The sequence below is a fragment of the Nothoprocta perdicaria genome, unplaced genomic scaffold, assembly GCF_003342845.1.
Source record: "Nothoprocta perdicaria isolate Ctin4 unplaced genomic scaffold, notPer1 scaffold_6, whole genome shotgun sequence".
NCBI lineage: Eukaryota > Metazoa > Chordata > Aves > Tinamiformes > Tinamidae > Nothoprocta > Nothoprocta perdicaria.
In genome coordinates this window covers 1,602,159-1,617,593 of record NW_020455865.1, presented here as the reverse complement: position 1 = coordinate 1,617,593, position 15,435 = coordinate 1,602,159, and the positions used below count along the sequence as shown (strand labels likewise).

The 15,435-nt window shown below is 37.8% G+C and overlaps 1 protein-coding gene across 1 annotated transcript in view; it reads right to left on the bottom strand.

Annotated features, from left to right (window-relative positions):
• TTLL11 (tubulin tyrosine ligase like 11) overlaps positions 1-15,435 on the bottom strand; it is a 36,695-nt gene that overhangs the window by 10,113 nt on the left and 11,147 nt on the right. The window contains exons 4-6 of the mRNA XM_026049185.1: positions 10,957-11,532; positions 10,073-10,168; positions 9,442-9,560 (exon numbers count right to left, since the gene is read on the bottom strand). Of these exons, the coding sequence (XP_025904970.1) occupies positions 9,442-9,560; positions 10,073-10,168; positions 10,957-11,532 (791 nt within the window). The remainder of the gene's footprint in view (positions 1-9,441; positions 9,561-10,072; positions 10,169-10,956; positions 11,533-15,435) is intronic.

The following is a 15,435-nucleotide window of genomic DNA, read 5'->3' as shown; positions in this document are numbered from 1 at the left end:
TGTATACTTGTATAAAATTCAGCTGTCAAGTTGGGAGTAAAACTGGGTAAGAATCGTGATATTAATATATGAATACTTGCTTGGTATATTTAATGTTTAAGGCATTGCTAGAAGTAATATTAAGCAGTTTTTGTATCAGCTGACAGCTGCTTACCTAAGAAAAGAAAATATTATGTTCTGGATACTGAAGCTATAATTATTCCCTCAGCTGAGCCTCTATTCTCAAAGCAAGGAGTATGTTAACACAGTTAAAAACACAGAAGATTTTGCATGACAAATCTGTCCTCCCATTCACCAGCAGAGCATACGGACCTCCCCCCAAAATGGGTAAGTGTATGTTATTGTGGTGCTTGTGCGCAGTCACAGAAGTAAATTGTTCAGGAAACAGCTTTATAAACCCATTGCTGGGGCTATAACAGTCATTCATGAATTATCTTTTATTAATTAAGCCAATTACTTCTATTAACATACAGAGACTTAGAGGATTCACAGGATTCACACCACAGCAAGAAGTTACACAGTTTGACTATATTTTGTGATATTTTGTTTTGACCTAGCCTCCTTCAGCAAGGCSCTCTCACAACACACCTAATCACCTTGACCTTGTGCAGCCAAGACAGAGCAGCTAAGTTTGCCTCTCGGAAGCAGCAAACAAATACATTTCACTCGAGCCACGGATAAATCCAAAGTGTGCTCCATGGCACTGCCGATTTGTTAATAACAAGAAAACAACTTATCAGACTATTTAAAAAGTTGAACTGAAACCTCTGCAGTCTATCAGCAACATTCAAGGCAGTTCTCTCATTCAGTATCTGCTCCTCCCAGGCTTTTCGTGTGCTGTCCCTCGAGTATTATTTATCATGTATCACACTCCGTAAGATCCACACACACTCAGTCCCCTCTGTGAGAAGGATGTTGCACTGCCTCTTCACATGGGGTGGATTTATTACCAAAGTAAATATTCCTCTCATTAAAAATTAAATAGCTTTTGAAGGAAAACAAGCCTGAGAAAGTTTTCTTTGACACATTGTAAACGAGCATTTCCAAGATGCAAAAGCTAAAAACCTGGCTTGCTCCACCCAAAGGACACAATGTAGAGGATGAGAATAATACCAGTAATTATCAGTAAGTGAAGAACTGACTCTCCTAAACCTTTCCTAGACAAGTTAGGTGCCTGTGATCTTAGAATCTTCTAGAGCAAACAGTATTTTTCAGGTGTTTTAAAAAGAAACATGTAGGAAAAGAAATGGCTGGATTTCCAACAAATCCATTATGCAARTCAAAATTCAGAAAACTCAGGCTGAGTTAATTCTGTTGGGATTTTAAGCTGAAGCTCAGTCCATTAAACAGGTTCAAAGCAGATACCCAMCACTGGGTGCTCGCCCCTGACCCTGTGAGCAGGCCTGGCTTGGCCAGTTCTCCCCTCGCTCGGTCACGCAGTGACCGCTGCAGCAGCCGCCGGGCTGCTGAGGAGCCAGGAACCAGGGGCAGCGGGTGGCGGCGAGCGGTGCCAGCAGATCCCCCAGCAGCAGCTTGACCTCTGTCTGCTCCCCTGGAGCACTCCTACCACATAGCTCAAATCATTAAAATGAATAAACACATCTGAGGATTCTCAAACACAGCATTTCCCAATTATTGAGATTTCTTATTTCTAACTTTATCATTTTAAAATTAATATCAGTAATAGCTAAATATTTATTACTTTTAATGTAACAGCAGCAGTGATAGCTTATGCTATTACCTGTCAGATATTTGAATGCTGCAGAAAATACTGTATTACTCTAATGAAATAATGCATATGCMATGCAAAACCTGCATCAAAGTACTTGGTTCCACTGCAGCAAAAAATTATTATAGAACAAAGGTCATTAAATATGATCCCCAACTTCATTTTTATAGAAGTAGATTTTATTATTCCTAGTAGATTTGTCTGTGTTCAGTATTTGCTTTTAAAGTACTTACATGCCTTWCTATTTCTCATTGTTTCTTTTGCTTCACTAGAAATGTGTGCCTTAAAGGTGGTAACACAGGATACYGCAAACACAGAACAGTTGTAGGGCTTGATACAACATTTAAACCAATATTAAACTAGACACCAGTGTCTTGCAATAGACAAGTAAAAATAAACTTCATGGTACCTCTTCCTATGAAAATTATTCTTAGAAAGCAGCCATATGCTTATGCTAGGGCAGAAAAGGAGCTTTACCCTGAAATCCAGTGGAGTAGAGAGCTATCCTGCGATTGCATTTTATCAGTGCTAATCCTCCTAMGAGAGTAGATGAGCACTGCGTGTACAAAATAACCCTGTTGACGATTACACTGCTGCAAGTCATGGGGCTGGAGGCTTCCACTTCACTGTGGTGTCTGGGTGCTAGGCAGTTTTATTGCTTTCAATTTTTTTTCAGAGACTAGAGACCAATTATTACTTAAAAAATAAGCCAATCAACTCTCTTCCTAAAAGAAGACTAGCAGCAGAAGTTAAATTATAGAGAACATTGCTGCCCCCAATACATTAATTTCTGTCACTCTGTCACTGTAAAAATTTATAGCAGATATAATCTCTTTGAAGGGGGATCAAGTCATGGAAAATATGAGCCTAGTTTTAAATAGAATTTTAATTTTAATGAAAGCTTCAGGGAATGATGTTTATGCTGCTTATCTTTCATACCTGGTGATTAAGTTAATTTATACTTAATGGAAGAGGATATTTCTAATCCCTAGACAGGCTCAACATCTGTCTGTGACTATGTTTTTGGAAGCCTTAAGCTGCTTGTGATTGATGTAATAAAACCAGGATACTGCAGAATTGACACCTGAAGGATATCGCTAAGAGAGAAAATGTTATTTTTCTACTCAGTGCCTTTGCTTAAGTCAAGCCAAAATCCCAAGCACTTAATTTTGCTGTCCCTTAAAGACCTTCTTTGTGCTCTTCTGCCATTATTACATGAGGATAAATAGGGGAAAAAGCAACCAGTTCTCAGGGATGGTTATGATCTAATATTCATACTCATTATATGCGGTATCTGAGAACAAGTAATTCTGAGGGCCTGAAGCTGGTAAGAATAATAAAGTCCCAGCCAAATCATAGTAATAATCTCAATTTTTCCTTTATTGTGCATTCTCCATCTACTTTGCCTGACAGCTTTGTGGCAGGAGGAGAGGCACCAGATAATATATTAACACTTTTCCCACAGGTAGGATACATTTTGGGGAACAGTGAGCAGTCACATGAAGAATTTAAGATATAATTAGAAACTAAAAGGTCCAAAAGGCTCTACCAGATTGTTGCATTCTTCTGACTTCATATAATCAAAACCATCAAAGTTGGTAGTAGTCTTAGGTGMACAGATTTTAAAGATGTCAAGGAAACTGCTAACATATTCTTTACACTATATCGAAATACATATGTATGTGCTATATCTACATACACACTAACACATGCTATATATACACTGCAATTTATCTTTGCAGTAAATACTTGGACATCTACTTTAAGAACAGAAGAAAAAAGGTAAAACAATATTTGCACATATGTAATTTTATAGAAGGTAATTAATCAAGATTCTGAAGATCGAACTTCATTCGGAAAGTATTTTACTGCATATGACTAACAGAAATCATGCTACATGCAAAATTCACCTACTAAAGAGTGCAGCTGAATCATTATTCCTTCAATAAGTCAAAGTATCACCTAAAAAATAGTTTATTCTAGCAAGTTACAGAGTAAGTAGAGGTGAAGATTATTTTGCTGATAGCAGAAAATCAAGCTCCTGTGATTAGCATATTGTAGCATCAGGAAAAATATAATTTGCACTCAAGCTTACCACTGATCACCTTTCTTATGTGAAAATGCAAACTTAGTGAGCCCACTTGACAGACAAGGCAAGCAGATGCTGCCTCTGCCCCCTGCTTAAAGATAGGRGTGGGAAAAAAGTGTTATTAACTTCAAAAATCAAACAGTTTTCCTGCATTGAAAACTTAAGCATAAATCATGGTGACCCCCTCTCCTCTCCCCCCTCCCCCCCCCCCAAAAAAAAAAAGAAGTGTTATCTCTTCAAAACGTATTTAATAGCATTAAATAGCTCCCTTAAATCACAGAACAACTGCTCATTTTACCCCTCTTCTTCACACTAGACAGGCTGTGATTAACACGTTCTGGAAGAGGAAGAGATGAGATGGCACTTACAGAACGTGTAGAGAAGACAAAAAAMCAACATTTTTTCCTTGTGTATGGAGAAGAAATTACTTTTTAATTACAGCAGCTTCATAAGACAGTCCTTTCCTTATCTACAGTGCTGCTGAGCAATCTGCTTTCAAGAGAGATGGCACGCCAAGCAGCACCCGCTCCGTAACACTCTCTTCAGTGGATTTCACAAGGAATAAATACATTTTGCTCAGTTTGCTCAGTAACTACAGGATAGTTTTTAAACTCAAGAGCTAGCCCAGATGAGCACTCTTTGGCAAACTGCTCTCGCTTCACAGCTGGACAGCGCTGAGACTACAGAGGCAGAGAAGCCAGRAGCAAGCGGAGCCCTGCAAATTCAGCCCTCACTCAGCACAAACRCAGACCCGTTGAGGCTGGAGAGATGTCAGGCTGGGGCTGCAAACGAGGAGCCCTAAATGGTGCAAGTAMCAGCTAAGAACATCCGAGATCTCTGCTGCGTTAGGCGAGCCACCTTACCTCTGATCTGCGAACACCTAGGAAATTTAACTGTTATAGCATGTTGCAATATATCAGAATATTCAGAAAACTCAGATTTTATGGAAAAATTCTTGACAGATCACATTATTTAATTCCAAATCTCTATTTTAAACTTGCAATTTTGAAGACCAAAATGCAGGAAAACAGATGTCAATAAAAGTGTAATTAGATTAGCTACATCTCAAACATTATGATTGGAGTCTAATTGGACAAATCGGTCTCCATTCGCAATTTGATAACATAAAAACAGACTAAGGTTAACAGAGAGCTAGGGGCACTGCAGCATACCAATTACTGCAAAAGCATGCTCCATTTTTTAACCAATTAATTTCACAGTGCTGAAAATTAAACCTTTCAAAATTCTGCAACTCCTATCAACTCTTGACCATTAAATTGTTTTAATGAACTAGGTCTGTCATCAGCTTGCTTTCTTAGGATATTCTTACCACTTCCAGCTCGCCCTCAATATTGGGTCACTTCAACAGATTCAAAATAAGACTGAATTCACTCTGTGTGGAAGTTAAAATAGAATCTTTACCTTAGAGACACTAGCGTTGCAAATACAACGTATGGGCAGACCAACACAAACCTACTGCAAATCTGGACAATGAATAACAGTACTTATTTTCTGTGGTGAAAGCTAAGGCAAGAATAACTAAATTAATCTGCTGCCAAGCAGGGAGTTGTAGTAYTGTGTGAATTCCAATGATACTCCATGAGTTCTCAATTTTATTAGCAAAGATCTATAAAAATCAGAACAAAAATGAAAAAATCACATCAGCAAACATGTTTAAGAAAAATCCATTTAAATTATAATATCCCAAATAAGACTGGCAATGAATGGGAGCAACAAGATATTCTCTTCTTTGCACAGGTTTAACATTGTGGCAGAAAGAAAATCAGTTGTCTGAAGGTCACCAATTAAACTACTTGAATCAAGAGCTGAAACTGCATCTTTTATGTCCTAATCCAGAATTAGTTTTATACAATCAACTTTTTCCTCCAATCAAGCCATTACAGGAGAACACTGAAGTGAATTTTTACTGATTTAATGCAACCATTCTAAGGATAGAGTTTTATATATTTCTGAAAAAAACATTGTTAGTGCTTGTGTATATTTAACCTATACATTAAAGGCCACTTATAAACTGAACAATCAGATCTTCTATCAGCAGATTTCATGGTCAGCATTAGAATTGCTRCTGCAGCACATTCAAGTTATTTGCTGCTTTCTGGCCTTCCAATGATATTTGCCGTTGTGGCAGTAAATCACTCTTGTGGAGCTTTCCTTGAAGTGGCTCTTAAACCCCCCTGTAAGGCTGTTCTGCAAGTCAAGCACTACCAGATCCTGTCCTTCATTTCACAGGGCAACAATTCGCATACTAGTTCATGGGAGTTCAACAAGGCTGGTCCTAATCAAGGGAAGGAAATGTTAAAAAGCTCTGAAGAATGAAGGAGACAAATAACTGGAAAAGCAGGAGCAGAGAACAAAGGACACAGCACCYGTGACATCTGCTTCACAAAACTGTGGACAGAGTAATTGAGGCAGGTTGAAGAATAGCAGTAAATACTCTGCAACTTAGAAAAATACGAAGTAATGTTTCACTGATGTGAACTAAAGCAGCCTCGACAAACATCACCTTTAAAAGACTTCTCCACCTGTCGAACTATAGAGAGTCACATGGCTGAAACAGAAGACAATATTGATCCKGAGGTTGGCAGATTGCCCAATGAAGAAATAAAACAAAGAAAAATAGGAAAGACAATGGGTCGAATGCAATGCAAATAAGACATTTGAAAAAAGAAAAAGAAGAATCAGAATAAAAATAAATTTCAAGGTGCAATTCCAAACAGAAAAGCACATAAGGATATGTGCAGAGAAAAAACACCCAGGAGAAGATACAGCAGCAATGGAAGAGCAATATCATAATAGGCAATAATAATAAATGAAATACTATTTTTTCATGGCCACAATGAATTGATTATTTTTATAACAGCCATAGATTTAATTACATTTGATTCTCAAAGTGCTTCAATTCTTTCTTCTGACAATGGCTAAATAAAAGTCTTTGTATCACTTAGGGGACTGCATTTTTATTTCCAGCAAACAAAAAGCAGATTTATTCTGTGAGCAATCCAGATTTCTAATAGTAACAAAGATGCTATATTCTATCTCTTGAAATATGTAAGAACTTGTGAATATAAGTCCAAGTGGTCATACTGGAACACAAATTAATAATAGCAGCAATAACTGTAAAAATTTCTCTTATCTCTAAATCTCTAAACTAGCGTTCATAAACTAGAACATAACTCTTTTTGACAGGACTGGAAAGCAGTCATTAACACTGATGAGATGATACAAATTATATTTCTAGAACATTTAGAGCAGACCCCTCTGAACGACACACACAACTTTGTTATACCACCAGTCAAATAGTTTATATCCAGTAGTGGAGAATGCAAAATATTTGCGTAACAGTCTCAGATTCCAGTTAGTGCCTCAAATCAAATAAATTTTTAAGAATAAATTGTTAACAATTAAGTAATTAAATCTTTAAATAGTGAAATTAAAAAGTTTTACTATTACAGAGATTAAAACTTAGACACAAAAATGTTACAGTTTGGAAAGCCTTTTAAAATGGAGTTTCTGTTGGGGGTATGATATAAACAATGATTTGCATCAGTGATTATCYTAATTAAACTGCTGTTTACATACAAAATGTTGATGTACTTCAAATGCTGCTGGGTGTCATTAGACCGCTCATTTAGTTGTGCAAGTCTCCTTTAGATCAAGTCACTTATCCCACCTCGATATACTGGGAACAGTATCTCAGCTGCAAGAAGCAAATCCAGAGCAAATTCACCCAGGCACGTTTTATTTCTGCCACACGGCCCAGCCCTGCTGCTCTGCGCACRGCTGCCCCAGAGGGAGGGCACCCTGGGGGTGCAGCCGCCCTTCCTGGCGCTGCCGCCCGCGGGGCCGGCTACGGACTCGGATAAAAACGGAGCCTGACGTCTCCCCGGGCATGTGCCACCTCTCTCATCCCTATGCAGGGATGCTCTGCATATGCTCAGGACAACCAAGGTACATTTCTCCCTGCTCTCTTCTCCTGTTTTTACATCAGATTTCTCACTCAACGCAGAAAGCTCCCTCATGATGACATAATGACCATCTGGCTAAGCTCATGCTGAAGGTCCTCACTAGATCACAAATTCAGGTCAAAAGAGCTGACAAAACGTAAACTGGAAAAAAAAAATACCACTATAATTCAGAAATTAGTGGTGACAGATATTCAGAATATAAATCCAGTTTCCTAGCCATTACTAGCCTCTTTACTCAGTCAATAGTAATGCCAAAAGCACTAGGGTTTCTTCCATCCTCTGCATCACAAAGCCTTCACTGATCTCTAAAACTAAAGAAATTCCCCCTATTAAACAGTGATACAAAATCCTAACATGTATTTCATTTTATATTTAAACATGCAGAAAATATTAAACAGCAACCTCAGTATTTAAGTAACCTGGACTAATTCCATAAACAAAGACAAGATCAGGACATAACTGTGGGACAATAACCACTAGATACATTTAAGTATGCTCACTTGTACCTGCTTTGCTCCAGATTTCCAATGAGTAATTACTGGCATGGCCAAGATAATTGTCAGTGATTAGTAGGTATAAAGAATGAAAGCTTGGAAAAACAAAAAGATAAGTACAGCATAATAATCTGCACTGCTGGGATGCAGCACAACTTACATTTCAATGTTATATATCACATGAAAAGAAGGGARATTAAAAAAAGACACTATAAAGATGAAGAAAAATTTAAAACAATCAAATATTTCTGAGCTATTAATCCTTCCTGATAATGAAGTGCTTTAGGATGACTTCTAAAACTCACTTTCATTTAGATGCTTCATTTATTTTGATTTGGTAGATAATTAGAGGGAAATCAAATCTGCCCCCACAGCACAGTATTTACCTGAGATGCAGCTCAAATGTCTTAGTTTTCTCACCTGTGTATTCAGTGTTATTGTTAAGTTTTATCTAAAATTTAGCATCAAAAATAAAATCTGCAATGTTTGCTGCCTGGTTAGTTGTAAGGAAAAAAATCAGGAGGAGTTATTCTTCTATGTTAATATGACAGTAGGAATTGGAACAGGAAAAACATTACAATCGATAGATATACAATAGTTCAGTTTTCTGTAGTCAGTTATTTAGTTATTACGTTTGTACTGCAAACATATAAAGATGCCACTTCTCTTTAGTTACTGGCAGAAGCCTTTGGACAGGGAAGCCTGTGTTGCAACTAACGGTCATCCTCTGAAATCCCCTGAAACACCAGGTAATTGGAGTTGCAATAGGATCATTCTTTAGGAGACTTTTCAGTTGAAGACTCAGCTCCAAAGAGAGGCATACCTGCATAAACCCAAAGAAAAGTATTTGAAATAGAAAGGGTAAATCTGAGCTGAATGGAAGAGGAGTTGTCACATCTGAGCTCATATGTATCAGTGCAGAAAAAAAAGTCAATAAAATCTGATCTGTATAAATCTATGTAAATATAACAATTATGATTACTAATGATCTTACAATGAAGATGTGAAGATGTTCAGTAACAAGCTGCTGTATAAAGATCACTCTGAAAAACAAAAGCTGTGTCATTGACCAATTCTTGTTGGGAAGACCAATGGTTTATCTCCTCACTGACTAACCAAAAAAGAAAAAAAGTCAACACTTACTGGACATCTTTTTTCTTTTGTTTATGAGGGTCCACTAGACGAAGAGTATCTCTGATAACAGCTACTTTCACTTCTTCATCTACAGGGCTTGGGACATTTTCAAACACCCCAGGAGACAGCTTTAATTCATCAAAGAATACAATTATTCAGCGTAGAAATGATTATTTATTTACATCTTCTCAAATGTTATACATAACCTGCATGTTTAAAATACATAATAACAGATTACAGAATACTTCTTAAAGAATTAGCAGATTCTGTAACATTTTCAATATGATATTGATTTTTGGCATGTCTTTGCTAAATTGAAATTTAAAAAGCTACTACTGTTACTTTTTATTATGTATACAAACTTGAAAAAAATGATTACCACTCCCTAAATACAGTTAAGTCAACTGCAGGGGACAATGAGTAAACGTATTTATGACAAAGATGATGTAGAACTTTCAAAAGTCCAATAAGTCATATTTCACGGATATAAGATTAGCAATGATTTCAAAGCACAAAACTGCAGAGAACCTTGCATATTGTATATTAGCAGACAGCTTTCATCTTTCAAAAAAGGAAAGAGACCAGAAAAACAACCCTAAACAATTTCATTCCAATATCACTGCTATTTGAAAGGTCTTACCTCTTTTTCATGTTCTATTCTCATGCTGGGGTTTGCATTTACTTCAAGTAACATGGGCTTCAAGTTTTTCATCAGGAGAATGTCAAATCCTAAAATCTGTGCATGGGAAGCAATATGTTACTTTCATTCTACTTACAGTGTTATTTTAGAGAGCATAACTTTTCTGCTACCACATCCTTTCCTCTATCTGTGGGAATGTTCTCTGATCCCAACTGAGGAAATGAAGAGGTCAATGTTATTTGCACAGAAGCATTTCCTCAAAAGAATCATAGAAGCAGAGAAGCATTATGGTTGGACAAGACCTTCAAGATCAAGTCCAACCGTAAACCCTTCAACACTATGTCTGCTAAACCATGCCCCTTTTGTGGGGGAGAAGAGAAATAACTAAAAAACATGAAGTACTGCTGAATAATTGCTGAAATCACTTTTCTTTAACACAGTATCTACCTCCACAGTACCCTCATCTCTACATACTTCATTATCAACATGGAATCTTAGCACCTACAAAAATTAGGCCTTAAAATTGCCACCATCATGGCTGCATTATGAAGCTGCAAAGCTTAATTACAAACATTGAGAAGYTGGAGTGGATATTGCTACTAACAGTTGATACTCACTGAAAATTCTGAATCTGTTTATAGCCAGCAGTAACACTGGTCAGGCTGCGGTGATCCCTAAGCTAGAACTTGGGTGCAGAGAACTTAAGCTGTGAGCTCCCTTGAAAGGGCAGTGGCCAGTTTACAACTGCTATTCACCTTTGTCCCTACTTCCTCTCACTGACGAACAAAATGAGTTAAAAAATGTAGAAAAGGAATGAAATATCCATACATTTAATTCATGCATATAAATTGTAAATAGCATTCTTAGTAAAAATTCCTACCCACCTGAAAGCAAGTTGGCCCAGGCTTTCCTGATGGTATGTCAGACTGATAGTAAACTTTTAGTTCTGGTGTTAGGGCAATAATTGTTTTAATCACCAATGAAATTATATCTGACCACACCTTTTTGACATCAACTCCTTTGGAAGACAGTCTGCACAGAATGCTTGAAAAAGTCCTCTTGCTGCCAGTGTTTGCATTGTCAGAATGGATGAAGTTCCCACTATGAATGTTTAATGAATAGTTGGTTAAGTGCATAAAAACCTGGTGCAAATTTTTGAGAGTGGGTTCTTGATAGGGCTCTGTACAAAATCTGGAAAGTCCATCTTTGGCTATATAAATCTCTAAGGGTTCTAAAGACTTCAGTAAGACATACAGACGAATATCAAACTTGAGTTTGTCAACAAGCAGTGGTTTGCAAATATATTCCTGGACCACAGCTGGCCTGCTCTGAAGCCCTCCTGTCAGTCTGATGTCACTAGGGTCTTTAATGAGGTAGATTCCATCCCCCTGGCAACCTCCATCAGGTTTTACAATAAAAGTGGGCTTCCAGGATGGATCCCTGTCTTTCATCACACGAATCTACAAGGAAAAGAAGAATTACGCTGAAGAACACTAAAAAGTGGGGAAGACAGAAACTAACAAATCGCATTCACAAGCAAAAATAATGAAAACAATATGATCACATCACTATAGTAGTAAACACCGTGYGAAAAAGGTAGCATATAAACAGTGCCAACAAGCACAAACCCAACAAYAACAAAAAAAAGCATGAGTAGGGAGTTACCAGTGCCAATAGAAGTGTTTTCTATAGAACAAGCCTTCGCATAAATGGTATCAGGAACTTCTTTTTAATTTTAGTAACAATTTACAATATGAAATGCAATGTATTTCATTGGGTCCATTATACTACATATTAACGCATAAGAAATTGTAAAGCTAAACTTTTGTGCTGTGCTTTGAATAACTATCAACAAAAATAATCATTAACTTAAGGAAATTAGCTTAGTTACTGAGGTATAAATCAAACAATAGTGGGAGAAGGAAACAAAATTTGACTCTTATGACTAATGTTATGTACAGTAGCATTCATTTTTTCTTTTTAAGCATATACTTGTGCAGGAAAAAAAAAAAAGAAAAGAAAAAAACTTTTATATCCTCAAAACAGCTGATGCACAACTGATGCAATAACACAGTTAAAGTCTCCCAAACTAAMACCCAAGCCCAGCCACAACCAGCATAACATAAGATCTCCCAAAGTTAAGATCAATCCTGCATCATTGAAAATAACAACTCAAAATTATGTTCTGCCCTTTTCGTAATACAGCTTTACAAAAATAGCATCTTCAGAGACAGGCGTCTGAAATTTCCTTTGGAAACATGCATCTTCCCACTAACAGACATCTTCATATTGAAGACGAAAACTTTAAATCTCCAATGGGCTTCAGTTCCATTGTCTAAAAYGCACTTCCAAAAGAAATTAGCAGTCCCAGATCTCTCAAATAAAATTTCCAAGTCTAACTGACTCACATGTGGTGAGCGTTTCAGAATTTCTATTTTGATTTGAAAAATGCTCAACTGTCCTGATTGGAAAGAGTCTTCAAGAAAGTGAAGCAATACATCCAATGCAGGAAAAAAAAAGTCTGAGTTTGCAAACAGTTAAACAACAGATCTGAAATGAAGAGAGCAGGATCTACCACAGACTCTCTCAGGCCTTTAATAACATGAAGTACAGCTAGATGATTGAGACTGGTTTTACCTTCTTTAAAGTAGATTGCTTTTAAAAATATCTTTAAATCTTCTATTTTAAGATTTAAGGCTCCTTACTAAAGGACTAAGTCATATATAGATAATGAGCTGTGTTCAGGTCAAAGTGACTGCAAGCCCTCGGAAATGCAAAGAGGTGGTTTAGGACCGTCCCCTTCTCTTGGGACAGGCTGCCAGGTTAACATGATGCTCCAGGTTCACATGCTCTTTGACACTTGCATCTACATGAAGTTGTCCCTCCTTTGGGCTCTCCACGAACTGTTGGAACACCCCATACACACTAGTACGCCTCAAATATACACTATGACTAGAGACATTCCCTGTTGCTTCGCTCACCCTCCTCCCCTTAACCCCTGAAGGCTCCTGATCCCTTCAGGTTCACAATAAAGAGAAGCAATGGTTTCATTCAGTGCTCTTGCAATAAATACACCTCAAAGACTGCACAAGATGCATAGAAAAATCTTGGTTCAGCCGTGGAAATAATCTTTTCCACTAGCAAATGATTTTCACAATGAGATGTCTAGTGTTAATTAAACAAGGAAATATCGAGTCATATACAGACAGGAAACAGATACCACAATTTACAACAAACAAGGYATCAGTTTTTGCCCCAGTTGCTAGCTAGCACCATTTTCCAAACTAAAGATTCTTCTAAATTGATGCAAAACTCCCACTAGGACTGGCATGTGAAAACCCAACGTRAAAAAAATAAAATTCTATCTTATCAGAGGCTGTGATCTGTACCAGAAAGATCTGTTCATAATACAYGACAGCCAAAATGCTTCTCGGCAGGCTAATTGCAAAGTCAGATGGAAAGTTTCTTGAAAAGTTGTTGGTATTTGGTACTGAACCAAAACCTCTGGAGGCCTCTGCAGTGCATTCCCTGTCACGTGCTCAGGCTGGAGCAGATGCTGGCTGTCCTGGGCGCCCGCGGCGCCGGCTCTGCAGGAAACAAACACAGGGTGCACGGCCACCACCACCACTGGCCCGGGCATGATCCTTTTAATAGGCAAAAAAACCTTAGAAAAGTCACCATGCTTCTCTCTGGGGAAATGCTTTTAGTTTGGGGATTTCTTAAAGACTATGTCAAATGTACTTGACAGCTAACAAATTGCACTAATGGAATGATTCCAGGAAACATTTTGTCCTAAGAGACACTCTGACAATTGAACTTACATGTATGTAGCAAAGGGAGACGCTCCCACTATGGAGGAAACTAGGAGGCGAGAAAATCTGACATCTATTCACATTCTATGAATAYACAAATAAAAATAGCAAGTCACAGAAATAGCAAGATGAAGCCCCCCCAAAAGTTAGCAAACCACTACTTTTCAGTATTGACTTCATTCTCTTGCTTGTAGTACCTTGCTATGAAAGTCTATTAAAGTCAGCTTTAAAATTTTGTTAGAGAACTGCCTATTTCTGTATTGTTTACAGCCACTTGAACCTTGATACTTGTGTTAGTTCTCTCAGTGCTTTGTAGATATCTATGAATAATAAACCTTGTCTACTCATCCTGAGTTTTTCAAAAGTGTGCCTTTGATTCTTGGGTGAATAAGGGAATTGGTTTACCTAGAAATGAAAACAGTGTAGGGGAAATATCTCTGCTTTGGCAGAACCTAAATATCCTACAGAACTGCAGATATGCCCTATTAGCTGAAATACAAAATAAAGGGTATTATAGAGTGTCTTGATCCTCACACATAAAGCAGGATATGAGTCCAGCACCATCCATGGGGTTATGAATCCAGCACCACTGTCATTCACAGGTATTTGCGAGGAAAGAAGTTGTTAGAGCATAAATTGTAAATTTCAAAATGSAACTATAAAATCCACATTTCCATAAACAATGATAGACCATAGGTCATGAAACGCAGAGTAGTGCACGGGCAATGCAAGGCATCCCCAACACAGGATGCAGCTCTAAACGTGCAGGATCCAGCCTGACAACTATATCAGCTTCTCGAGAGATCCAGAAAGGGAAAATACTTCAAATTTCCTGTTTTCTAAATGGAACGATGCCACATTAACATACTGAAATATCACAGATATTCTTAGTACAGACAATCCTTGTCTTACATTCACTCATTCCAAGAGGCTAGAACTGCGCTGGGGAGCCCGTTCTCCCCGCCCAGCCAGCAACCTGCTGGAAGAAGCCRCTGCCACCGCTTCCCACGCCAGGCAGCCCTCTCCCTGGCAACAGCTGGAGACTGGCTTGAAGGTGCCTGAGGATGCGAACTAACAAAGAGAAAACAATCAATTGTCAGGTCAGCCCTGGCACTGCAGCATGAAGAACTGCAACACGGGAAGCAGCTACCACTAACAGAATGGTGATTTTCAGACAAAACTCTCTYTTCTGTGACTATGCTAAGCAACTAATCCACACTTTAGCTCTCCTCCGACATTTCCAAAGACCAGAAGTACTTTTGGTTACATTCTATCCAATTATTTATTCTATTGAGAACCACATTACTAAAAACCTCTCCAGTAACTACAGCTTAAATACAAGTTTAATTATTTAGATTAGGATTTTTCTCATGGACAAGTAATCACACTAATGCAATGAAAGGTCCCTCATCAAAATAGGTCACTTGAAAGAGCAAAACAACACAATGGGGATTAAGCTTACATAAACAGTGTATGGATAAATAAGTCCAATTAGATCAGTGGCCCTAGATGTGCAAATAAGGAAAGCAGGATTTTATCCCCTTGTAATAA